Source organism: Urocampus carinirostris, chromosome 8, assembly GCF_059441175.1.
Source record: "Urocampus carinirostris isolate Australia breed hairy pipefish chromosome 8, RoL_Ucar_1.0, whole genome shotgun sequence".
Lineage (NCBI taxonomy): Eukaryota > Metazoa > Chordata > Actinopteri > Syngnathiformes > Syngnathidae > Urocampus > Urocampus carinirostris.
Window position 1 is genome coordinate 3,199,946 of NC_142356.1, and position 25,237 is coordinate 3,225,182.

Below are 25,237 nucleotides of genomic sequence, written 5' to 3' on the forward strand. Positions count from 1 at the left end.
TGATTGGATACAAAATCCAACCTAAAAATACAAGTAGGAGTGTAACAAAATGAATAAAATACATCATAAAAAATACAAAGTATGGAGAATGATTATAAACATGTATACACTTTAGAAAAATACATTTAAAATGAAATTGACATATGTTACAATATCCATTGGAAGGGGGATGACCTCATGTGCGGTTCTCAAGGTTTCTTTATTTTCCTCCTGCTGAGGTTTTTGAATTTTCCCTTGCCCTGATGTAGGTTTTAGATCAGGGGATGGCGTCATAATAGTAGTCTGTGATCTGTGCAGCCCTTTGAGACTTATTGTGATTAAGGGCGTCACAAATAAACTTGACTATTTCAATCTAATTATATTTTTTAAAACTATTTTAGACGAGAGAATGATGGTAAATTAATACTACTTAGCTTTTTTCTTTCTTTGGAGTAAATTTAACCCACTTTTGCTATAATAACTATGGTCCGAATGGCTTGTAGTAATTCCGGCTTCTTCCATTTTCAAAGTTCGAGGACCTCGCCTAAATACGAAAGTGTAAAGGGACAGTGTGGTATTGAGCGCCTTCAAGTGGTAAAAAAGAAATTAATTCATTTATAAAATATGAATTTAAAAATAATTAGTAATAAATAACTACGACGAGTGCGGGTCACAAATGTTTAAACACAGTAGCTTTCAGTGTCAAAAAAGTTTGTGACACCCTACACTTGATTATAATTCACGAATCAGCATCGGTTCAGAAAAAAATTGCACGGGGCTGGCTGGAGGAAAAATATAGCTGATTGATGTATTCAATTTTGTATCAGTAGAAGGTCTAAATTCCAATTTCTTTTGTAATACAGTGGAACCTCGGTTCCCGACCATAATCCGTTCCAGAACCCTGTTCAAAAACCGATTTGTTCGATCGTGAAAATCATTTTTCCCATTAAAAATAATGTAAATCGTTCTAATCCGTTCCAACACCCTGAATGTTTACCATGAATGTTTAACGTAAACAGAAAGCTAACCCAGGCTAATCGTACGTTCGCGTTATCGTAATCTTCCGTACGAAAGATTTCCCTAACATGAACGTGTAAAAATAAAAAATCAGGTCGTTTACAAGTCATTTAGCACCTGGGTCTGCGCAACAAGTGGTGAGCGGTTCATTGGAAAAGGGGCTCCGTTCCAACACCCTCAATGTTGGGCTCCGTTCCAACACCCTGAATGTTTACCTTGAATGTTTAACGTTAACAGAAAGCTAACCCAGGCTAATCGTACGTTCGCGTTATCGTAATCTTATGAATAGGATTTCTTACCTTTGTGGTGGTCAGAAGAAGGCGCTCGCACATCTCCTTCATATTTGGCTATTATTTCTTTCTTAAATGCAATAGTTGTACGCACTACTTTTCTTTTTTCACCTGTAGCAACTTTGCTGCTTGCACTGACTTTCTTCAGAGGCATAATAAGGGGCTAAAACACCTGTACGCCGCTCAGCATCGCACCATAGCGTACGCACCCACGCATTACCGGCGTTCGAACTCTTTTTTTTTTGACCTAACAGCGAAGCAAGAATTTCTCCAAATTTTTGGTCGGACTGAGAGGCGTTTGAAAACTGAGGTTCCACTGTACGTGGAAAATAGAAGACCAAAATGGATAACATAAGAAAATCCATTTTTCTCGTTGTTTCATTGTCTATTTGTTTATAAAGGGACCATTACATCCAATCGGTTTTGAAATACACAGAATATACAAATAATTACATTTATTAACAACAACAAAAGAAAGTTATATCTCCCATTTTAAACACTAAATTTGATCATTTGCGTTGAGAAATTCAATGAGGCTACTTCTGAAGTCTTTTATTGCATGTTTTGGCGCCATGCAGTGGACATATTGAAAACTGCTAGTGGCTCATTTTTTTCCTCACGCTTGTCTCAGCATCGTCTTGCGGCCTAGGTTAATTCTGTTTGAGAACCTGATAGGGCCGTTTGGCGACCACTGTTATAAAGGATCATTTTAAAAAACCTCAACGTTCGATCATTCTTGCCTGTAATACCTCTATGTTAGAGGGACCCATCAGAAAAAAGAGCAGAGCACAGATTCCCACATAGACTCACTTCTCCCATGACGGCGACCGGGGTCTCTCCTTTAGCCTGCGCCACCCGGTGCTCGATCAGGTAGTACATGTACTCGTCGTACAGCAAGCGGATCAAATGGAAAGACCCGAAGCTGGCGGCGCTGCGCAGGGTCAGGTCTCGGATGACCATGGAACTAAAAATCCACGGGGACTCGTTAGATCCCAGCCTAAAACCCGCCGGCGTCTCCTCACCTGTAGAAGGACCAGTTGAGCAGGAAGACCTTGGCGGCCTTCGGCAGCGCCGCGGGGTTGGCCTCGTAAGGTTTCAGCACCTGAGAGACTACGCCGTCCAGCCAGGAGGCCCACTGTTCCAAGGAGTTCTGCTGCTGCAGGGTCATCTTAAAGTCTTGCTCCAGACGCTGGACGATACGGTCCTCGCATTGGCACACCCACGACGCTTGTTCCTGAAGAGTGCGAGGACACCGGCCTCGTTAGGTTCCGACGCGTCCTACGAGCTAAAAGGAGACCGACCTGAACGTTGGTGAAGTCCACACGGTTGAGGTCGGAGAGCATTTGGTTGATCTGAGCCGAGTTCTGGAGGACGGCCCGGGCCGCCTGGGCCAGGTGGTTCAAGCTGGTGTAGCGACGCAGCGTTTGGGAAAAGGAGCTAACGCAAACTACCTAAAAGGAACAGAAGAGAGCACTTGAAGGTTTATGGAGGTATTTCAGGAGGGGGTTTGAGTTCCGTTCCCTCAGTAGGGGTGATGTTCTGGTGGCAATCCAGAGTCTAGTCCAGGTGTCGGGAACCTAGCCATATACATCTCTTTTTATAAGTACATCTGGCTCGGAAATCAAATTCACTCGTGTAGTCAAATCTAGTAAATGCAGAGCCAATGAATCTCTGTCTGTGTTGTGGATTAACTGTAAATCAGCAGCTTTGGAGCTGACAACAGACCTGATAACAGACATCTGGCAGGATGTTAGAATTGTTGATACAAGAAATCACAAGTTGTTGACTAAGCGAGTCGATTCCAAGAAAAAATACTTTCGGTCCCGAGAAAAACATGACGTGATCTTGTTGAACACAGTATAAAAGCCAGCGTCTCTCGGACAAATTTCGAACGTGGCTTCTACGTAGCTGAACAAATGCAATAAAGGACGTTCCCTTTCCGCCTTGTCTTGTCTCTGCGTATATTTTGGGGCGACGCCCAACGATCTCACACCAAAAGACCCTGGTTTGGCTGTACATTTATATGGAAGCTGTTGAGACACTCTGAGATGAAAACCAACAAAATAAACTGTAAACACCCAAAAACGCCAGCCAAGCACCCAGAGCAATTTGTTTGGGTGAGCGGTAGAATGGGCGCAGTTATGCACACATCTTAGAGCTGCTTGAATCATAGGCTGACTGCATCAGTATCCTCCCGTTTGCTATATTTTCTCCCAAAACATGAATCTAAATATTTTGATCTCATGGCTCTTTGGGTCAAACTGCTTTAGTTCCAGAAGGCAGCTGGTCAATGAGGTGGTAGCCAGGATGAGAGGAGTCCTTAATAATGTTGTCGGCTCCGCCGCCTCCGCTAGATCCGGCGGCGCCGTTCAGACTGGACAGAGAGCAGCCGATGATTCTTTTAGACCGCGTTGATGACTTTCTAAGTCAGAGGTGGGCATCAAAATAAAATAGAACTTGGCAGAAGGGATCAAGCCGGGAGGGAAAAACACGATTGATTATATTTTTTGTACTTGCCGTCTCAAATACGATACTTGGTAATACATAAGGAATACGGGTATTGTGGGTTCATCTAGTTTTTTTCTTATGTATGGATGAATAAATTTACAAGCAGGCATCAACAGCTACAAGTCATTTTTCATATTTTTGTTTATGTTTAGACCACTTTCTCCAATTGGCTTCGAAACAGCGAATGAACAGAGCATGTCCCTTTTTAAGCATTAAAATTGCTGTTGGTTGGTTGGATCCCTTAACCACTGGTAGGGGCACTGTAAAGTAGGCTTAAACATGTTTGCTCAAGCTGTGTATTTCTAATCATTTGATGTTCCTTTTGGCCATCTCTTAGACTTCCCGTCTTTGTTTAAAGGTGTTGGTACTTTTGTCTTTGTTTCAACATACCAGTACTTTTCCATGTCTTGTGGTTTCAATAAAACACAGAGGCAGACGGGGGTGACCCAGAGTGAGTGAGTGTGGACGAGTCATGCTTGTCCTCCCGCTACTCTCCCCGCTGCAGCTGGTTAAAAACTGAACAAGTCTTTGCCTGATATTTTTTCCAAATTAGCCAATTTATAGCTCTCCCACACGTCAGTGGTCTGTTTCTTAGACCCCACAGGCACCAATTTCCTGTGGTGCGTCTTGGGCAAGTACAGCCTGGTGGCGTTCATCCCTTTACAGGCCAACAATGTTTACACCCGGTCTTGAACCGGGGACCTATCGCGTGTTAGGCGATTGTGCTAATCACTGAATTAAAATGCAATAAGGCTAACTCAGAAGTGTTTTTCTTTTACATGATGAATGTCTTGATAATAAATCAATTACATGATTTAAAAAAGCCAAGTACACTAATCCCTTTTATATCGCGGGGAAGTAGAAACCTTAATATTTTACAATACAATTTACTAAGCTATCATACACCTAAACCTAAGAACAAACCTCATTTACAGGCTGCAGCATAAAAGTTCTCTTGTAAACGTTTTTTTTACAAATAAGTACTGTAACGCCAAAAAATAATAACAAAAATCCGTGAAGTAGCAAAGGCGTGAAAAGTAAACCGTGTTAAGCGAGGGGATACTGTATAGAAAAATGTAGCTATTTATTTGCAAATCACACTGCTTTTGTGAGATTTCCAAAAGCTTCCCTCTATTCTTTCGTTCTTTCCTTCTTTCCTTCCTTTCTTTCCTCCCTGCCTTTCTGCCTGCATTTTTTCCTTCCTTGCTTCCTTCTTTCCTTCCTTCGTCCCCCCCTTCTTTCTTTACTTCTTTCATTATCATTAGCTCAGGAGGTAGAGCGCTCGTCTTGGGATCAAGAGGACGCAGGTTCGATTCCCGGCTCCTCCATGTTATATGTCGTAGTGTCCTTGGGTAAGACACTGAATGCCTTATGCCCCCAATAAGCAGGTAGGCATCTTCCATGGCTGACTCCCTATCGGTGTGTGAGTGTGTGTGTGAATGGGTAAGTGTGAAGCACATTGCAAAAGCGCTTTGGGAGGTCTTCATTGCCCTGAAAAGTGCTATAGAAATGCAGACCATTTAGCATCTTGATTATCCTCAAAACGTTTGGAGGCTGACTCCCTATTAGTGTGTGTGTGAATGGGTAAGTGTGAAGCACATTGTAAAGCGCTTTGGGAGGTCTTCATTGACTTGAAAAGCGCTATAGAAATGCAGACCATTTACCATTTAGCATCTTGATTATCCTCAAAACGTTTGGAGGCTGACTCCCTATTGGTGTGTGAGTGTGTGTGTGAATGGGTAAGTGTGAAGCACATTGTAAAACGCTTTGGGAGGTCTTCATTGACCTGAAAAGCGCTGTATAAATGCAGACCATTTACCAGTAGGGACACTGGAGGTCAAGAGTGGAACACAGAAATATGGAAGTTTTTTTCTTACCCTTTATATACATAATATATATATAATGATATGTTTTACATTACATTTACATTCAAAAAAACAAAAACCATAGGCCGTATGTTTCAGGGCTGTCATTTTTCCAACCCTGCTTCAAATAGATAAATGCTATTTTTTTTCATTGCTCAGAAGATCTTATGAGAGAAAGCTAGAAACCTTAATGCGGACCATCTCTTCCGGGATGTTCATCATAGCGCCGGATAGCCAGCTCTCCAGACTCTTGGCAAAATTCCTAATTGCCTGAGTTAAGGCACCTAAGGGTCCAAAAGCAGAGATGTTAGACTGGAACACGCATCCTCCACGTCAGTTGGGACTTACTGGGGATAGGTCTGAGCACGTCGGGGATGAGGATCTCCACCAGAGTCTGGTAGAGGAGGTTGTCGCAAGCCCGGGTCCAGTGGAGCACCGGCTCAAACTTACACAGCAGCACAAGGCACGATTTGGGCAAGCGTTTTTCCGATTCCTGGTGACTACGGGAGAGGAGGGTTGAGGTGGCGGCGTCCTACTTTTTGAGACTCGGGAGTTTTGGGCACTCACAGGTTGAGCGTTTCCGGGTCGCTGCCTTGGCTGAACCTCCAGAAGGACTTCCAAAGGGTCTCCACCAGAGTGAACTGAAGGTTCACCATCACATCTAAAACCGCCTGTGGGGGGAGGAAAAGAAAAAATGGGATAGGAATGGTTCACTTCGTTCAAAACTGACGCAAAATTTGGCAAAAGTTCCAAATGAACGTCATGAAAACAACAAAATCTTGCTTGGGAATAGCAAGCCAACCTAAGCTGAAGGTCCCTGAGGTTGTGCCACCTCCGCCTGTTTCTTAGTTTGGATATTTTTCCTCACATTGTTTCCCTCTGCCCCCACCTTCTATGAATTTGAGCTGCGGATCGCCACCAACAGCTTCGTCCGGAATTGCAGTATTTTTGTCATCACGGAGTCTTGGCTTCCCCGACGCCGCAGGACGCACGCTACACCGGCACGACCGAGACAGAGACTCCGGTAAAAACAGGGGTGGGGGACTATGCGCTGCAATAACAGCAGAATCATTGACACACACACTGCTCACCAGATAGTTTCTAGCAGTATCGTGTAGACCCTTCTATCTACCGAGAGAGCTAACTGTGGTCGTGGTCATTGTGATTGCTGTTTACGTTCCACCGGATGCTAACGTTAGCATAGCGCTAAATCCCCTGCCCGCTGCTATCAATAAACAGCAGCTTGCACACCCCGACAGAGTTTTTATCGTCGCCGGCAACTTTAATCAGGCATGCTGAAGGACTGTACTTCCCAAATTAATTCAATACGTGGACTGAGCAACTAGGGGAAAAACACTGGACCGTGTGTACAGTAATAACAAACAACTAGTTGGATCCGGCCATCTTTGTCTGTCCCTCACCCCCCCCTCATACACTGCCCTCCGGAGGAAAACAGCCTACAACAAGGACAATACAAACATCTTCTTTATTCCTTTATCTTCTTTGTTTTCTTTTATCCTCACTGTAAAATGTGAAACTGGAGTGCCACGTCCAATTTGATTGTCACAATATGTTCAACCCATTTTGTAACAATGACAATAAAGGTATATTCTATCATATTCTATTCTATAGCAGAACCCCGGGATACGACATAAATCCGTTCAAAAGTGCGAATGGCAAAGAGAAATTGCTGTATAGCGGGGGGTAGAAATAGAAACCTGTGTCAATTCAAAGCTTATGTGTTCTGAACTCTGGGTATACCAGATAAAACGTTTAGCTAAGAAAATAGCATGTACCATAAGTACTACTTATGCGGAATAAACGTGTGTAATCCTATATATAAGATGGTGCAGTGGAGTTAGTGGGTGGATGCAGGGGAGGAAACACTACAGCCGTGGGCCCTCTGCAGCCCATCAGGCTTTGTAATACGGCCTGCCAAACAAAAATGGTAAAAACAACGATCATAAATATGATTTTAAATCAAGTACTACTTATAAAAGATTGTTGTTTTGGTGCCACTCTTGTCCCCAGTGTCCCTTTACTTTATTTGTGAGTGTTTCAAACCAAATTTGCTGAAATTAATTTATAATCAAATGTAAAATGAAATAAAACATGTTCATCGATGTGCCTTGATGTAGATTACCAGAGGTGGGTAGTAACAAGGTACATTTACTCTGTTCCATTCATTTGAGTAAGTTTTGGGACATTTTACATCGCTTTACTTTTACTTGAGTAGTTTTGTGAAGAAGAAACTGTACTCTTACTCCGCCCTATTAGCCTACATGGAACCCATTACTAAGCAACTTAATGAAATCAAAAATTGGATTTCAACTTAGTCATTTTGACAATAGGCTAATGCATTTATTTTTAGCCTTTTAATTTTGTGTGCCTCCTGACAAATTTGCTTTCCTTTTTTTGGGGGGGGTCCAATATGGCTCTTTCAACATTTTGGGTTTCCAACCTCTGGGCTGGCTTGTTGTTCTGCCTGGAGAACCTGTTAAAGTATTGTGTATTAAATGTGCTACTTGTGCTTGATGTATCTTTACTTTTAAAATGTTTATACTTTATAAAAGTACTTGAATTACCTTGATTATTTTCATCTATTTTAAATTCCATGTAATTTATTGTTAATTGGGTGGAATTTCATGATTTTATGATCTGATTAAATCAATAAGACGTTGCTACAGTTGCTCAGTACTTGAGTATTTTTTTTCAAAAAGTACTTTTCTTTACTCAAGTAACTAATTGGATGACGACTTTCATATAATTCTGAAGTAACAGTACTTTTACTTGAGTAAAACTCTTGGCTACTTTACCCAACTCTGATAGATAGATAGATAGATACTTTGTTCATCCCCGAAAGGAAATTCACATTTTACTCATAAAAGCAAATGAGATTTGGATAGGTCTTTCTCCATCATATATTGCCAAATATGAGACTCCGATTTTAGTTTTGGAATTGAAAATATATCTTTTTCCCATTTGGTGTGGCCCCTCTGCCAATTCGTTAACCCAATGTGGCTTGGAGTCAAAAAGTTTTCCCACCCCTGCCTTAATTATTTCCTTGCTTTAATTACATCCTTATACTTAATAGTCTCGATAGTCTGTTGGTTACGGCGATGCAACTTAGCGAGCGTAGCAGTTGGTGTGCCTTCTTCATATTTCTTGATAATCGAAAGCTTCGTTTCCATGGTCATCATGTTTTAGCTTCTTTAGCATCATTGCAAGTTTTGAGACCCATTGCTAATAGACTACAGAATTGTGATATTGTATCGCACTAATTCCCAAATTCTTTGGGAAAAATAAGAGATTCTAATCTAATGGCAGAGAGAAAAAGACAATAAGTTATTGGCGTTTTCATGATGCTGTGATAATGCAGACCAATAGCATACCAGCATCGTAACTGACATTGACCAATGGCAGACAGGCATCTTAGAGCTTGTAACAGTACTTTTGCACGAACGGCACCAGGTTTTTGCGAAATAATTTGTCCTATAGTGGAAAAAATACCCTAAAAGACCTTATTCCACACACTGAAGTGAAAACCTGAGGCGGGACGCCGCACCCTGGGCGTTTCTATATCATGATAGAATCAAATGCTGAGTGTGTGTCTTCTGCTTACCTCACAGTGTTCCCTGTAGAGCATCTGAAAGGCTTTGAGGTGCTCAGGCAGGACGCCATCAGGCAAGCTGCGCCCTTCCACTTTCACGTCAGCAAAATCGGGCAACTGGCGTGACGCTTCTACGCATAAGGGACACAATCTTATTCTGGAATATGTTGCACTTGTAATCATTGAGGCCGTTCCTCACCCAAGAACTGCTGGTACTGCTGCACTTGGGCCGATATATCACAAGCCACTCCCGCCTGCTGTTGGGACACCCCTCCTGTCCCATTGGCGATCCCCTCTGTTTTCTGAATGGCTTTTATCCTTTAGCACAAAAACACCGTCATAGGTCAGGAAAAAAAAACCAAAGAGGCTCTGTAGGCGGATGACTGATTCACCTGTTTTTCTGTGAGAAAGGCTGCTGCCGCATGGCCATGTGCTGCTGCTCATCCATGAGCCTAAGCAGCGGGGAGCCGGATTTGATCCGGAGGCCGTAGTAGTGGTACTTGGAGTTTCCCCTAAAAGTAAAGTGTACTTAATAAGTGAAAGCTGTGTTTCCTATAGAATTCATTGTGTGGGACCCTGGTGGTCGGGCAGTCTAGGGCAGTGCTCCCTCGGAAGAAAATTGTGCAAAGTTTAAATTCAAATTCATCAATCTGGTGCATTTTTAAAGGAAAAATCAAGAAGTGTACACCATTGAATCATAAATGCACTCGTTATGAAAGGCAATGACACAGCAAATAAGTCTTACCAACTAAGCATGGTAAACAAGATAGGAGTTAAATGCAAAAGAAATCTGCTTCTCTTTTATCCATCCATCCATCCATCATCTGCACTGATTGTCCTCAGCAGGGTCACGGGAGCGCTGGAGCACATCTCGGCCATCCTCGGGCAGTGGACACCCTGAACTTACTAACTCAATCACACCTATGGACAATTTAGACCGGCCAATTAACCTAACATGCATGTTTTTTGAATGTGGGAGGAAGCTGGAGTGCCCGGAGGAAACCCACACAAACGCGGGGAGAACATGCAAACTCCACACAGGAGGTTTCTATCTCATGACCTCAGAATTGTGCCGCACACGCCCTAACCACTGCGCCGCCGTGCTACCCTGCTTCTCTTTTAATTAGACTAAAAATAACGAGTGTTGTCTCGCTGACAAAGGTCTCGAATCAGCAAAAACCAGAACAACCGAATGAGAGTACACACTTTAGCACAGGGGGTAGGGCTGACTGGCCAAGACTCCCTCTCACTGGCAAGGATACAAACCATGGCGTTAATGATCATTTATTTAATGAGAAATCTAGAAGTTTTTTTGATCAACTTCACATTTTCATATATCTATCTATCTATCTATATCTACCTTGGTCATATCCCTCAAGAGGGGTGACCGACAGCAAGACAAACACATACAATAACAAAGAAAATAAAAGGGGAAAAAATAGCAAAAAACACACACTAAAATTTTGGGACCATGGCCAACCCAAATGCCCACAGACCTTAACAAGTTAGGCACCTCTGCACCCAAGTCGGTCACGCTTTCGTCCCTCCAGATGGAACGGGACTATAAAATATATTTAATAATAATACAAGTTCATGAGACTGAAGTCAATGAGACCCTGGAGGCCCGCCAGACTCTTCCTATGTATGGGAAACCCTCGCAAGTGAAGGTTGGTTAGCGACGGGCGCTACGTACCGAGTGCCGAGCCTTCGTGTGCGCAGGCCCATGAAGACGGACCTGATAAGCTTTCCGAAGGAGGCGGCGTTGACGGGTTCTAGTTTTTGCTCCTGGCAGTGGAGCAAGTAGTGGTAGTAGAGAGTGCAGCGAGGTAAACTCACCCCCTCTGCTCCTTCATAGTTATCGCACAACCATTGCACCTGAAGAGCCACAAACTCCGTGAGAATGAGAACGATATATTGCTTCCAAGTCAGATGTCCTGTTAAAACCTTTTAAATTCAATTTGAAAATAATACATAAAAAAATGGTGTAAAGCGAATGGTAAGCGATGCGAAAAAGGCAGTGAATGATAGATGTGCCGTGCAGGACCACCAGGTTCTGCAACAGCTTTGTCCCCCTGGCCATTAGACTGTTAAATGGTCAATCACACACATAGTAAGCCTACACAGCTGCTAATCTGTACATCTGTTTGTTTGTTTTGTCCTTGCACTACTGGCAGTTCTTATACCTAGCCACTCCTTTGCACATCTGTTCTCCTCTGCACTATCGTACTCCAGTGTTATTGTTATTGTATAGTGACTTGTTTACCTGACTGCCCATTTTGCACATCTGGTTAGCTGCTCCTCTTGCACTCTTCGCACTACTGTATAATACTCATAGCTATAATTATTTAGTATATTATTAGTACTTCAATACTCCAACTCAAAACAACATTTTATTTATATCTGTACATTCAAGGAAACTGCGGGTCAGAAGTATCGACATTTCGTTCTGTATACAGAAGGACAATAAAGTATATCTGAATCTGAATCTGAAGTGGAGGGAAGTTGTCTGGGCTTTTGAGGAAAATAGAGGGATGTTTTGGAAGGAAGTGAAGAGTATAAGGGGAGAGAGGTCGGGAAAAGAGTGTATAAGATCAGAATGGCAGGCTGTTGGTAAAAGAGCAAAAGGTTCTTGAACGATGGGCTGATTATTTTAGTGAGCTGTTTAATGTGACTGATGATAGGGAGGCGTGCATTGTGCCTGTGGGTGGTGGACAGATGCCTTTGTTTGGTGAATTAAATGAGAGGGAGGAGGTGGAAGCAGCAGTCGGGTCGATGAATGAAGGGAAGACTGCTAGGTTGGATGGATGTGTGGTAGAGCATATCAGGAGAGGTGGTGAATCTGTGATAGTGTGGCTTGTAAGGTTGTTGAATATACGTTTCTTGGAGTGGTACCACAGGACTGGCATGGTGCATATGGGGTTCTATTGTACAAAGGGAAAGGTGACAGGCTGGTGTGTAGTCATTCAAGAGTGGGAAAGCTTTGTGGCAGGATTTCGATTGGAAGAATAAGGGATAAGGGGGAGTAATTAGGGAGGAACAGAGTGGGTTTAGAAGAAGGGGATATACGGGTCAAATTTTTGCAGTCAGGCAGTTGTGTGAAAAGTTTATCGCGAAAGGAAGAGAGGTGTATTGTGCATTTATGGATTTAGAGAAAGCATATGACAGGATAGATCGGGAGGCATTGTGGCAGGTAGGTGGTGGGTTGCAGGTTGCTGTGTAAAGCTTGTATGAGTATAGTTTGTGTGAGAGGGGGGGAGTCAGGTAAGGGAGTGTCACCTTGGCTGTTGAACTTTTTATGGATGGAGTGGTGCATGTAAGAGCAGGGAGAGAAGGTATAGTGTGTGAGGGTGGGCTGCATGTAAGTCTGTGTTGATTGAAGATGATACTGCTTTGGTGGCTGACTCTGAAGAAAGACTGAGTACTTTGGTAGTGGAGTTTGATAGTGTGTAATAGAGAGAGGTTTAAGGTGAATGCAGACAAGTGTAAGGTAGTGGATAAAAGATTTTGTTGAATGGTATAAAGTTGCACGAGGTAGATGGTTTTAAGTATTTGGATTCGTATGTGGCAGCAGGTGGATGTTAAGAAGAGGGTAAGTAAAGGGTGCAAGGTATTTGGTGTGCTGAACGGATTGTTCAAATGCAAAGTGAGGATTGTATGAAGGTGAGGTGGTACCAACAGTGATGTATGCCTCAGAGGCGTTAAAATAAACAAAAAAATCAGGTAAATAAATATAAAAAATGTTAAAAACTAATTAAAAAAAGAAGAATTAAAATATTTTTTTATTAAATTGAAAAAAAAAAAAATCAAAATATAAACCATTTAAAAATAAATGATAAAACAAGAGAAAGAGTAAATTAAATACATTTGAATTATGTTTAAAAACATAACAGATTTTTTTCAAGATTTCAAACTATATTAAAAACAACATTATGCAAATTAAAAAATACCGTTTATTAAAAATAAGTTAAAACAAGTTAACTAAAATAAATAAATATAAATGTAAGTAAAAAAAAAAAAGATTGTGTACTCACAGTGGCCGGAGGGGCCCGTGAATTGGGGCTGGAGTAGCTCTGTCCTCCTGCCGCCGTCCCCGCCCCTCCCCCCAACAAATAAGCCCCCTGAATGACATAACCGGGTCCACTCGCAGAACCTCCGGTTCCAGACGGAGCGCCCACCGAGGAAGGGAGCGCTTGCGAAGCCACCGAGCCGCCCATGTCCGACTCTGAGCTCGATGTGGCCTCGTAGAAGTTGGACGAAGAGGCGGGGGGAGTCTGGGAATAGAGGGGCGAGTCCGAGAAGGAGTATCCTCCCGGCCGGCTGCAAGGAGAGAAAAAACGTTATCGAGAGGACCACCGAGAGGTCCATCATGCCAGTTTTGTGTCTCACATGGCGGATGTGGTGAATGCATTGTCGCCACCTCCTCCGTCCACATACTGCACCTGGCCTGAGTACACCTGCTCCACCTTCAGACAAAAACAACAGTTACAACCCCAAATATTTGAATTTTAATTAGCGATGATTGTTGTCCCCTTATCAGTAAAGCTTTGCAAAAAAAGACATCGCTGCGAGGGCCATTAGCACTTCTGACTTCATCGCTTGGAAAATCAAATCTCCTTTACAAACAAAAGCTTCGTTTTGACTCCACACACTGACAGTGTGATACACAAAGGGCGAAAAACAAGTTGTGGAGAGGTTTTTTTTCTCCCTTTCGCGAAAATTCTCAGAGATCCAATTTACAAGCTAACCAGAAGAGGAATCTAACAAGTGAAGGATTTTATATTTTATACGATTAAATACATGTTACATTGATCGAGTGCAATGAAGATTTTCACTGAGTGAGCTACAGGTCACGCCGTTTTAATGCAAATGTTTTGTTTAGTTCTGTTGATAACAAGACTTTGACGCAGAAGGCCAGACGCACAAGGACAGACATCGACGCTCTTCTCCGAGATAGTTCAATATACATTAATCAAGACACACAAACACTCTTTGATTTATGGACATTTCTTTGACTGATCATCTACCGAGGAAGCTACTGCAGGTGGCTTAAGGGGTCTCTGAGGTCGCTGGCTTTGTCCCACCGGTTTAGCCGCTAACTTGATCAAGCCTGACTGCTTGTTGAGCTGAGACTTGGTCAGGACCAGCCAGGGTTATGGACCAGTTCTTCTTGTTAGGATATTCACTCCTACCTCCTGGCTGGCCAGATTCAGACAGCCCTTGCAAGCCGAGACGTGTACTAGTTCTGGGTTCCGGTCTCCCGCGAGGGGGCAGACCCACCGTGGTGGAGTGGTCACGGCAACCTTTGATGCGCGAATGCAGCCAACGCCACCCTCCCCAACCTCACATTCCACCAGCATCAGTCAGATAACATATCTATGTGATTGACTTAAAACACAGTATTCAGTTCGCGTGTCTTGACATTGTTTGATCATTTTCTGACATTGGAAAGCGGGATTCTGACCAAACGTTGAATACTCTACATACCAATGCATTTGAGATTTCCCTGATGAACATTGAAGGATTTTATATTTTATTTATTTGACTATAAGGGATTTTATACAATTTTATACAAATTACATTTGTTGAATGCAGTGGGGATTTTTCTCAGAGAAGGCTTGGGCCTAGACAAGAATGAGGTTTACAGAAAACAGCGAGAACGGGGACAAGGGCTGACGCCGGAGGAGCCTGTGACGCGGGAAAGGGGACATTGTTTGGAGAAGTTGTTCTTATAAGCTTTCTTGTTGTGAGTTTCCTTTAGACATGGCGGCGCCTTTCGGCAGGGAGGTGGTGAAGCTGGCACCTGACCCGCCCCATGGGAGAGCCCTTCGTGACGCACCGGTCAGACGAGGTGGCGACTAGGTGGAGGCCACGTGGGGAGTTTCTGGCCCGCCCATGGGGGAGGAGCCAACACTCCAGCTTGTGAAAAGACGTGGGCAGAAGACGGAAGAGAGATGGGAGATCAAATCGGAGAATGAGAGGGAGAATCAAAAAAGGAGGCTCGAAGAAGCCTCGAGCGACACTAATTCGGCTAATTTGATGGAATTCACTTAGTTAAATACTTGAAGAAAATAAATCTGCCCTGTGTGGAAATGCCGGTCTCTTGTCAATATTTTCCCGAAATAAAGAAACGAGCATGCATTGTTAGGAGAATGAAGTTTGTGTTAGGTTAACGGAGTCAGATAACTAATTCGAATAATTTGGCAAACGCTACATTTGTAATGTAGTTTTTTTCCCTAACAACATCAAAATTGTGTTTTCGTTGCCTATTTAATGAAGCCTTTTGTCATTCATTTGATATGTCCTTTACAGTCTGACACTAGAACGATTAAGGTTGATTCTAAAACCCTATTGGTAAGTAAATGTGGCAACCAATATCAACCGAAAATTGAGTAGATGACCAGTTTTTAAACTGAAATAGGGAAAAAAAAAAAAAAAACTTAGGATTGCTTATCCAACACCTTAAACCAAATAAGAGTGTTCTTTTACTTCATGTGATTATTATTTTTTATGTTAATTGTTGTTCACTCAATTGCTAGCTTTTGTTCAAATTAATTTTGACCCAGTTTTTTCTTTGATCAAATTCACCACCCATCAAACCTAGAACGAGTCCAGTATTTTTTCTTCCCTCTGTCGAACAGCATAGGTGCTACACAGTTGCTTTTAGTTATCGTATGTCATTTGTTTACCTCTTGGTTAATGTGCACAGATGGCAAGCTGTTGACATGCCCCGCCTGAATCCTCTTCCCAGCTTGTGACACCGTTTGCAACACTGACCTCTGCTGGCGAGAAGAGCAACGACGTCAATACCGGAGATGACCCTCTTTCGGGACGTGACTTTATACCTGGGCAGAACTCTGCGCCGACTGGACTACCTGCGTGGGCACACCTGGGGCAGGTGAGCTTGATTCTGATAGGCTGTCGTTGGAGTGGGCGGAACCCTCTGTGAAGACGTAGAGATAAGGGCTTATTTGTAACGAGTAATCACGAATATCAAATGCCGAACAGCAATGAGACATTTGAGTCTGCAGGCACTAACTTGTAATTACCACAAATACGTACGGAAGAATAGATAGGCCCCGCCCCTTTTGAGCGGCGTGCCTACTGCGAGACTAAGCTAGTCGGGTCAAACACCAGAATGTTCCAGTAAATATGGACGGAGCAAAAACATCAAAAGACAATGCATGATCATGGAGTCATACAACTCTGGAATAACCTTTTGCAGGTAAATGTCTTTGCTCCATACTTTCATTATTTTAACTTCTTGAGAGCTTTAGCTGCTCCAGTTCCTCTTGGTGGCTTACATTGTTTCAATGAGTTTAGGTCGCGAGACTCACGTCCCTTGGTTTACAAGGTGGAATTACGAGAATAAAATCTCAGTCCCCTTTTCAGGTTTCTAGATCAGTTTTATAGTTTTAACCCTTCGTGTGGCAAGTGACCATGCTGTACAGTGGGACCTCGCTACTTCGCGCTTCGACGTTCGCGGATTCAGAGCTTCGCGGGCCTAAAAAATAATAATTAAAAAAAAATATATATATATATATATATATATATATATATATATATATATTTTTTTTTAAAGCATTTATGAAGGGGCGTCGCTACTTCGTGGTTCCATGTTCGCGGGTTCAGAGCTTCACAGGTCTAAAAAATAATAATAATAAAATAAAATAATAAAAAACGGCAGCGCAGTGGTTAGCGCGTGTGCGGCACAGTTCTGAGGTCATGGGAACCTCCTGCGTGGGTTCAAATCCAGCTACCGGCCTTACTGTGCGGAGTTTGTATGTTCTCCCCGTGCTTGCGTGGGTTTCCTCCGGGCACTCCGGTTTCCTCCCACATTCCAACGACATGCATTTCAGGTGAATTGGCTGGTCCAAATTGTCCCTAGGCGTGAATGAGCGAGTGAGTTGTCTGTCCACGTGTGCCCTGCGATTGGCTGGCACCCAGTTCAGGGTGTCCCCTGCCCACTGCCCGGAGATGGCTGGGATGGGCTCCAGCCCCCCGCGACCCTAATAAGGATAAGCGGTACAGCTGATGAGATGAGATATATATTTTTTTTTAAGGTGCGCCTCTACTTCGCGGATTTTCACTTATCGCGGGTGGTTTTGGTCCCCATTAACCGCGATAACCGAGGTCACACTGTATATGGTCGCTTCAATAGACATCAGTACTAGATAAATAACTTCCTTTAACTTGGTGTGTTTTTTTTCTTATTTTATTAAGAAATACGAAAAAGACACATGTGCCGTCACCAGTCGACTATCAGGACTAATACTAAAAAATAAGGAGGAGGTTCTTGAAAAATTGTATAAAGCATTAAATTCCTTATTCTAAAAATAAGGCTTTTATTGTTATTAAAGTGTCTTTAGTCCAATTTTCAAAAGTCTTTAAAACATTAACACCAGTCACTCGCCATGCAATGATGCAATTAATACATTTATTTATTTTTGTTTGAACTAAAAAAATGTCATAAAAAAAGTCATTTTTTCATGATTCATTCAAAATGCTCATCAATGTAGCAGAAGATGAAATTAGTAGTTATCTGCCAGTTTTGATTAAGAACCCAAGATGTACTGTAAACATCCTTTTTGTTTGTTTGTTTTCCATGTCTGAATCTTTGGAGAGTTCTATGCTTTTCAGATGGAAAGTTTTCAAAGGGATCAATATATGATTTAAAAAAAAAAACGAATTGAAATAAATATTTGTGTTTTTTTGTCGACTTGGTCTCCAAATTTGATTTCAAAAGGCATTCAAAGAAGTCTTAAAAACCCTTGATTTTAATTGAATGCTGAAATAATCTTTAAGTATGAAGTGGTTTTCGAGTGTCCGATCTTGCTTGCAATATGGCATTGCAAAAATAGTGCAAAAGAAGAAGCAGCCGACAATGGAAGAGGAAAGCTCAGCAGTAACCTTCCCACACCCATTCCTGTATGCCATCACACCACTGTTCAAAGGTATGTAATCGATATATTTCTTCTTTTTTTATGTTTATTATATATAATGTACACATTTATGGTCTTAAATGTTGTTTAGATAAACATTTTCTTAATATTTTAGGTATTTTTTTATGGGTGGAACGGATTTAAATACTTCCCATTGTTTCCTATGGGGAAAATAATTTCAGTACTCAACTAACAACCAGGAACGCATTATGGTTGAGGACCGAGGTACCACTGTACTCGGTAATAATGTGTCAACAATTTCACACATAAGTCTCACCGGAGTATAAGTCGCACCCCTGGCCAAACTATGAAGCAAACCGCAACTCGTGGTCCGAAAAACACGGTACCCAAGAACAGATCATTGGTTCAGGACAGCCCCAAAAATCCTTTCATTTTTAAAAGCACCCTGGTTTCAGTTACTTCATTTTCTCCAGACTTTTTCCAGGATTTATAATAACATCATTATAAAGATGAGTGAATGGGAGTCAGCCAGACGAGTCCCACGACGACCTAGCTGGTGTGTTACTTGAAACCAGCAGGCCAAAATATCCGCACCGAAAATAAACACTCGGGACCAGCCGAAGGACTCATTCTTTTTATGTTCGCATGAAACTGAATAATTGATTTGCCGTTTGCTCCCAATTTTCACTCCAAAGGGGAAAGTAAGGCTCCATTCATTTGGACCTCAACAATTATTGATAGCTCACTCAAGTTGCCATGGCTACAGATGTCTCTGTTAGGAATAATTGGCATTGGCTGCTCTTTCATAAGATATTAAAATCAAACTAACTCTGCAGGGGAAAAAAGTAGAAAGAAAAGCGGCTGCATTCCACCTCTCCCATTTGGCAGGAGGTTGCCTAGCAACCGCATGCATCACATTGAATTGTTGTGGTCTGCTCCTCCATGCAAACACAACATTTGGATGATCTCAGGAGATCAAATAAATGACTCGCATTAAATCTTCATAACCAATTTCAAAATGTGTTTTTTTGGGCAATGTTTTTTATTTAATAGAATCAATGTAAATACATGTTTAATACATGATTATTATGTTTTATGTTAAAATGTTTTTTATTGAAAAAAAATCTCTGTGTATACAAGGCAAGCCTTTTTCGATCCCGACTCATGCCGGTCCCGTTTCTGCTCCCGTTTGTCTCCGGCTACAACCTGTTTCGATTCTACCGTCCCGGCTTACAACCCATTTTTGAGCCCGACTACGTCTACTCTCCCGTCCTGGCTTACGACTCGTTTCCGACCACAACTTGCTCTCCCAGTCCCAGCTACCGACCAGTTTTTCCTTTCCTGACACCGCCATCGCTCGCTACGGAAGATCCACTTCCGTGTTCGGATCACAATCTGAAGGCGAGAGCGACTTGCTTCCCGCGTCCAGAGAATAGTGGATCGCAGCCCTTCCTCTTTCTTTCAATAAAACTTTACGCATTTGGGTCTACCCTTTGTGCTGGTCTTGACACTTTCCTTTTAATGATGTTTTTATCCAATAAACTTCATTTAATTTAAGCTTTCTTTCATACATTTTATGAATCCATTTCCAGCAGAAATATTATTAATAGTCAGAGCAGGCAATATAGCCTAAATTTGAAATTAAATTTGAAAGTAAATAGAAAATTGCTTAATGCTTAAAAAATTTCCTGGTGGAACATTTTTTATTTAACGGCCAATAAATTTAGTTGCCAAAATTCTACCACTGTGGTGCCCGCAGACAATGCAACAGATTAACATTTCACAACATTTTCTGTCATGATTACTTATGTTCCCGCCCCGGGTTCTGATTGGCTCCCTGTCCCTATTTGAACCCAGTCCTGTCAATCCCCTGTTGTCAGTCCGTCTGCGAACCTCAGTGAACACTAGGCAAGCCTTTTTCGACCCTGACTCCCACCTGTTTTTTGCTCCCGTCTGTCCCCCGGCTTCGACCTGTTTTTGATCCTGACCACGTCTACTCTCCCGTCCCGGCTTTCGACCTCTTTATGTCCCCTACCACGTCTAGTCTCCTTTCCTGGCTTACGACTCGCTTACGACCCGACCACGTTTTTGCTCTCCTGTCCTGTTTTTCCCGTCACCGCCATCGCTCGCCACGGAAGATCCGCTTCTGCGTTCAGAGCGACCTGCTTCCCGCGTCCAGCAATCACCGGATCGTGGACGCAACCCTTTCTCTTTCTTTCAATAAAACTTGTGAGAAACACAACGCAAGTGGGTCCTGTCTCCGTTCAGGTCTTGACACTTTCTGCAAATTAAGCTCATTTTAACGGGACAGTGTTTCATATTTAGTGGGTTTTTGTAGTACTAAAAACTTTCATTCAGTAAAAAAACACAACATTGATTTAAATAATATGCAAAAATACAAGAACTATCACACCAATGTTAATTTTTATAAAAATTATAGGTCGAGAAATCTGTATTTCTTTTACATAGTGGAATCCATACTTAAGGTTGTTTGACATCTTGCTGCTTGCTGTGGCACTGGTTTTCGTTCGCATTAAACAACAGTGCCATCTAGTGATCAAAATATGACACACTGGGGCTATGAGTATATCTATTTTTTCTTATTTCAGGAAAGAAACGTCCTGGTAAGAGATCCTCCTATTTCCTGGACGACTCACCCGTAACCGTCACAATGATGTACTGGGGCGACGTGCTCTGCCCGTTGCTCTTCTGAGCCGCAATTTCCGGGCTGACGTAATGCTGCGAGGAGGTCGGCGCCCTCTTCTGGACGGTTTGGGGAGGAAGCGCCCCCTGCGCGCTTTTTGCAGCCGCCACGGCGCCCGAGGTGAGCGCTAATCCGGCCAAAAAGTGAGGCGCCGCTGTTGTTTTGATACTAGGAGAGGGTGTGGCGGAAGCGGGCGTTGCTATGGTGACCGAGTTGCTCTGCTGGGGCTGCAGGTCTTCTGCGTATCCGGAAGTCGCCATGGCAACCGAGGCGATTATGCTGGGGATAAGAGGGAAACCAGAGCGTTAGCATATATCAATCGCATGTATTCAATAAAGTAGTGCCTGACGCAATTTAGAACTAGCAGTCACCAAACCATGACATCCAGGTCTCTCAAGGGGGCGTGTTCCAAAATAGTGGAGCAAAAGCTCCTAAGTGAGTACAGAATTTACTGGCACATCCATCCTCTCAAATTTCTAATTTGAGCAGCCATTCCTAAAAGGCGGGTGGTTCTGAGGACTCCACAATAGTAGTATCCTCAAATGGGCTATCAAAGAAGCAGCCTTGCATAGCTGGTGGAGGAATTATCGGCTACGAGGGCCTTTTTCCAAAACTCCTGAGATGAGTTCCCCTTGTAATTCGTGCTCCCGGTCAGCTTTTATCTTCATTGAGATACATTCTATGTTTTCAGACACCTGTCCCGTTTTTTGCTCCCGTCTGTCTCCGGCTTCGACCCGTTTTGATCCTGACCACGTCTACTCTCTCGTCCCGGCTTACGACCTCTTTTTGTCCCCGACTACATCTACTCTTCCGTCCTGGCTTACGACTCCTTTCCGACCCCGACAACGCCTTGCTCTTCCAGTTCCGGCTACTGACCCGTTTTTCCGTCCCTGACACCGCCATTGCACGCTACCGAAGATCCACTTCCGCGTTTGGAGCACAATCCGAGTACAAGAGCAACTTGCTTCCCGCGTCCAGCGAACACTGGATCGTGGGCGCAGCCCTTCCTCTCTCTTTCAATAAAACCTGTGGTAAATGCCACGCAAGTGGGTCCGGTTTCTGTTCTGGTCCTGACACAAGTAAGAAACATTGTACTCAGGAAGAAAATTTTGACATATTTATTTTTGAATTTTATTGCATAAAAACTGCTGTGTGGAGTAACTGTAATTGAGCAAGAAAACAAAGTTGGAAAAAACTGTTGAACTGTTGGGATAATATTTTTCTTTTATTTGTATTTTTTTTTAAACTGACTTCATTTAACTAAATAATGAAGGTGCAAGGATGAAAGACCCCGCGACCCTACTGAGGATAAGCGGTGTAGATAATGGATGGACGGATGAAAGAAGAAAGTGTTCAGCAAATTGACCTAACATGCCAAAGGTCACTGGTTTGAGACCAGGTGAAAACATTTTTTTGGCGTGGAGAGGAATTGCCGCTCCCAGACTGTACTTGCCCAAGACACACCACAAGAAATGGTGCCTCTACCACCCCAGTGCAGTCGTTAGCGCATTCGCCTTACACGCAAAAGGTCCCCAGTTCGAGAATGGATGGACCATATATGTTGGCCTGGAGATGGATGGGCGCCACAAGGCTGTACTTGCCCAAGACACACCACAGGAAATGGTGCCCCTAACACCCTAGTGCAGTAGTTAGCACATTCGCCAATGACACAAAAGGTCCCTGGTTCAAGACCAGGTGAAAACATTTTTTTGGCATGGAGAGCAATTGCCGCTCCCAGACTGTACTTGCCCAAGACACACCACAAGAAATGATGCCTCTACCACCCTAGTGCAGTTGTTAGCACATTTGCCTTACACACAAAAGGTCCCCAGTTTGAGAATGTGTGGACCATATATGTTGGCCTGGAGAGGGATGGGCACGACAAGGCTGTACTTGCCCAAGACACACCACAGGAAATGGTGCCCCTATGACCATACTGAAGTGGTTAGCACATTTGCCTAACACGTGAAAGGTTCCTGGTTCAAGACCGGATGGAAACTTGTTAGCCTGGAGAGAGAAATGGGTGCCACAAGGCTGTACTTGCCCAAGACCCACCACAGGAAATGGTGCCTCTGCCACCCTAGTGCAGTAGTTATCACATTTGCCAAAGACGCAAAAGGTCTTCAGTTGGAGACCAGGTGAAAACATTTGTTGGCCTGGAGATAGATGGGCACAACAAGGCTGTACTTGCCCAAGACACACCACAAGAAATGGTGCCTCTACCACCCTAGTGCAGTTGTTAGCTCATTTGCCTTACATGCAAAAGCTCCCCAGTTTGAGAATGGGTGGACCATATATGTTGGCCTGGAGAAGAATGAGCACCACCAGACTGTACTTGCCAGGGCACACCACAGGAAATGGTACCCCTATGACCATACTGCAGTGGTTAGCACATTTGTCTAACACGCGAACGGTTCCTGGTTCAAGACCCGATGGAAACTTTTGTAGCCTGGAGAGAGATGGGCGCCACAAGGCTGTACTTGCCCAAGACCCACCACAGGAAATGGTGCCTTTACCACCCTAGTGCAGTAGTTACCACATTCACCAATGACGCAAAAGGATCCTGGTTCAAGACCAGATGGAAACTTTTGCTAGCCTGGAGAGAGATAGGCATCACAAGGCTGTACTTGCCCAAGACCCACCACGGGAAATGGTGCCTCTACCACCCTAGTACAGTAGTTAGCACATTCGCCAAAGACGCAAAAGGTCTTCAGGTCGAGACCAGGTGAAAACATTTGTTGGCCTGGAGAGAGGCTGTACTTGCCCAAGACACACCACAGGAAATGGTGCCCAGACGGCTTTATCAGTAAAATGATAATGCTACTTAACAAGAGCTAAACAAAATGCTGCCAGGAAACAAGATATTTTTCGATTTTTTTTCTTATTTTATTGTATTTTCCCCTCATAGGTTTTTTTGTTTTATTTTGCTGTGGAGAGTAACAGTAAAACCAGTAAAACCAAAAAAAGAAGCAAAATGATCTGCAGAAATTGAAAATGAGAATTTTTGAAATTACAATCGATTTTATATTGCAATGCTTTACCCTTATGGTAGTGCTGGGAACGAATTTGTAATCATTTGAGATTTTTGTATGATAAAAGTGCTTCCGCTTCAAAAAACGTTGCGAAACACTTCTCCCAGCTTGCCGTAACGTGAGATACAAACGATCGTGTCAATGATAACAAAAACCAACTCTTAACTGATTGCTTTTAAACGATCTAACACGCAAAAAGTGTGCGAGTTCGAAACTTAAAAGCGTTAGTTTGTTTTGCTGTTTTTGCCTTTCTAGCTAGCTAACTCGCTTCATGTGCTAGCGTTCACGACGGTCTTTTTTTTTTTTTTTAAACCGAGACAGAAACACGACTCGTGTGTGTCGCGAGTGAAATATGACACTCCAGGGGAAAAGTGAATACAATAGCGGCGTGGGGTTATAAAAAAAGAAAAAGGGGAAAAAAGGTCAGCTAGTCATGAGCGTTAGAAGGCGGCCGCCATCTTGTTCTGATCTGACATCGCCATAACAACCGCCTGCGCACGCAACGAAAAAAATGGAAAAAAACATAGTGTTGAAGCACTTACACTAATCACTTGCGAAACAAGTTGACCACTTAAAAAAAGCGTCAAAGGACAAAACAATCGTATTACTTTTGGTTTTAGTGTAAAGTTAGTCTCTTACGTTTGTGGTTGTTGTTGCCTCCCGTTGCTTGGTTGTTGTCGCCAGGACTACGGTGACTATGGCGCTCAGACTTCACCCCGGCAACTGTTGCTAGCCTATTGCGCAAGACCCGCCCACCCCTTGCTGCTGATTGGGTCAACTCATGACGTCATTAGAAATACCGATCTCCTAGTGGACGATGACCGCCGTCCGTCATCGGAGACCAAAGTCTCGTGATTGCTTCGAGTTCGCATTTTGATTTACAGTTTTTCTTTTTAGTTTTTTGCGACCTGAACTGTTTTAAAGCGTCACTAACACAACTTTTATGAGGTTTAATGATATCACAGGAACGAATTATATTCATACTTTGTAGTGAGGGGAATTCTAGCTAGTTTTAGAGAACTGGCTTTTTGGACTCGGCTCACTAAAAATAGTCGACTCTATCTTCACAATTAGTGATGGAAATTCTGGCTATTTTTAAAGAACCGGCTCTTTGGGCTTGTCTCACTAAAAAGAGTCAGCTCCCTAACGGCTCTCCAGAATTGTTGCCTCAGTTGGTATAATACCAAAAATAATGCATGCATGGCAACCTTTTTACATAAAAAAACAGTAGATGTTGCCACACACTCTATTTCACACATGACTACGGGAGACCAGAGAGAAGGGCATTACAGTCATCGAGACGGGTGGTAACAAACGCGTGAATTATAATCT

At 43.0% G+C, this 25,237-nt stretch overlaps 1 protein-coding gene across 4 annotated transcripts in view; it reads right to left on the reverse strand.

Annotated features, from left to right (window-relative positions):
* rfx1b (regulatory factor X, 1b (influences HLA class II expression)) overlaps positions 1 to 24,623 on the reverse strand; it is a 30,661-nt gene extending 6,038 nt beyond the window's left edge. The window contains exons 1-16 of one of the 4 annotated variants that reach the window (XM_088341360.1): positions 24,545 to 24,623; positions 20,827 to 21,152; positions 16,142 to 16,209; positions 15,956 to 16,048; positions 13,656 to 13,732; positions 13,301 to 13,586; positions 10,963 to 11,144; positions 9,662 to 9,781; positions 9,469 to 9,587; positions 9,282 to 9,400; positions 6,227 to 6,330; positions 6,008 to 6,159; positions 5,846 to 5,943; positions 2,588 to 2,737; positions 2,309 to 2,520; positions 2,097 to 2,250 (exon numbers count right to left, since the gene is read on the reverse strand). In XM_088341360.1, coding sequence (XP_088197486.1) covers positions 2,097 to 2,250; positions 2,309 to 2,520; positions 2,588 to 2,737; positions 5,846 to 5,943; positions 6,008 to 6,159; positions 6,227 to 6,330; positions 9,282 to 9,400; positions 9,469 to 9,587; positions 9,662 to 9,781; positions 10,963 to 11,144; positions 13,301 to 13,586; positions 13,656 to 13,732; positions 15,956 to 16,048; positions 16,142 to 16,209; positions 20,827 to 21,133 — 2,241 coding nt within the window. In that variant the 5' untranslated portion in view covers positions 21,134 to 21,152; positions 24,545 to 24,623. Of the gene's footprint in view, positions 1 to 2,096; positions 2,251 to 2,308; positions 2,521 to 2,587; positions 2,738 to 5,845; positions 5,944 to 6,007; positions 6,160 to 6,226; positions 6,331 to 9,281; positions 9,401 to 9,468; positions 9,588 to 9,661; positions 9,782 to 10,962; positions 11,145 to 13,300; positions 13,587 to 13,655; positions 13,733 to 15,955; positions 16,049 to 16,111; positions 16,210 to 20,826; positions 21,153 to 24,544 lie in introns of all 4 variants that reach the window. The other 3 variants (XM_088341358.1, XM_088341359.1, XM_088341357.1) reach the window with 3 other exon arrangements.
* Between the last annotated feature and the right edge of the window lie 614 nt (positions 24,624 to 25,237).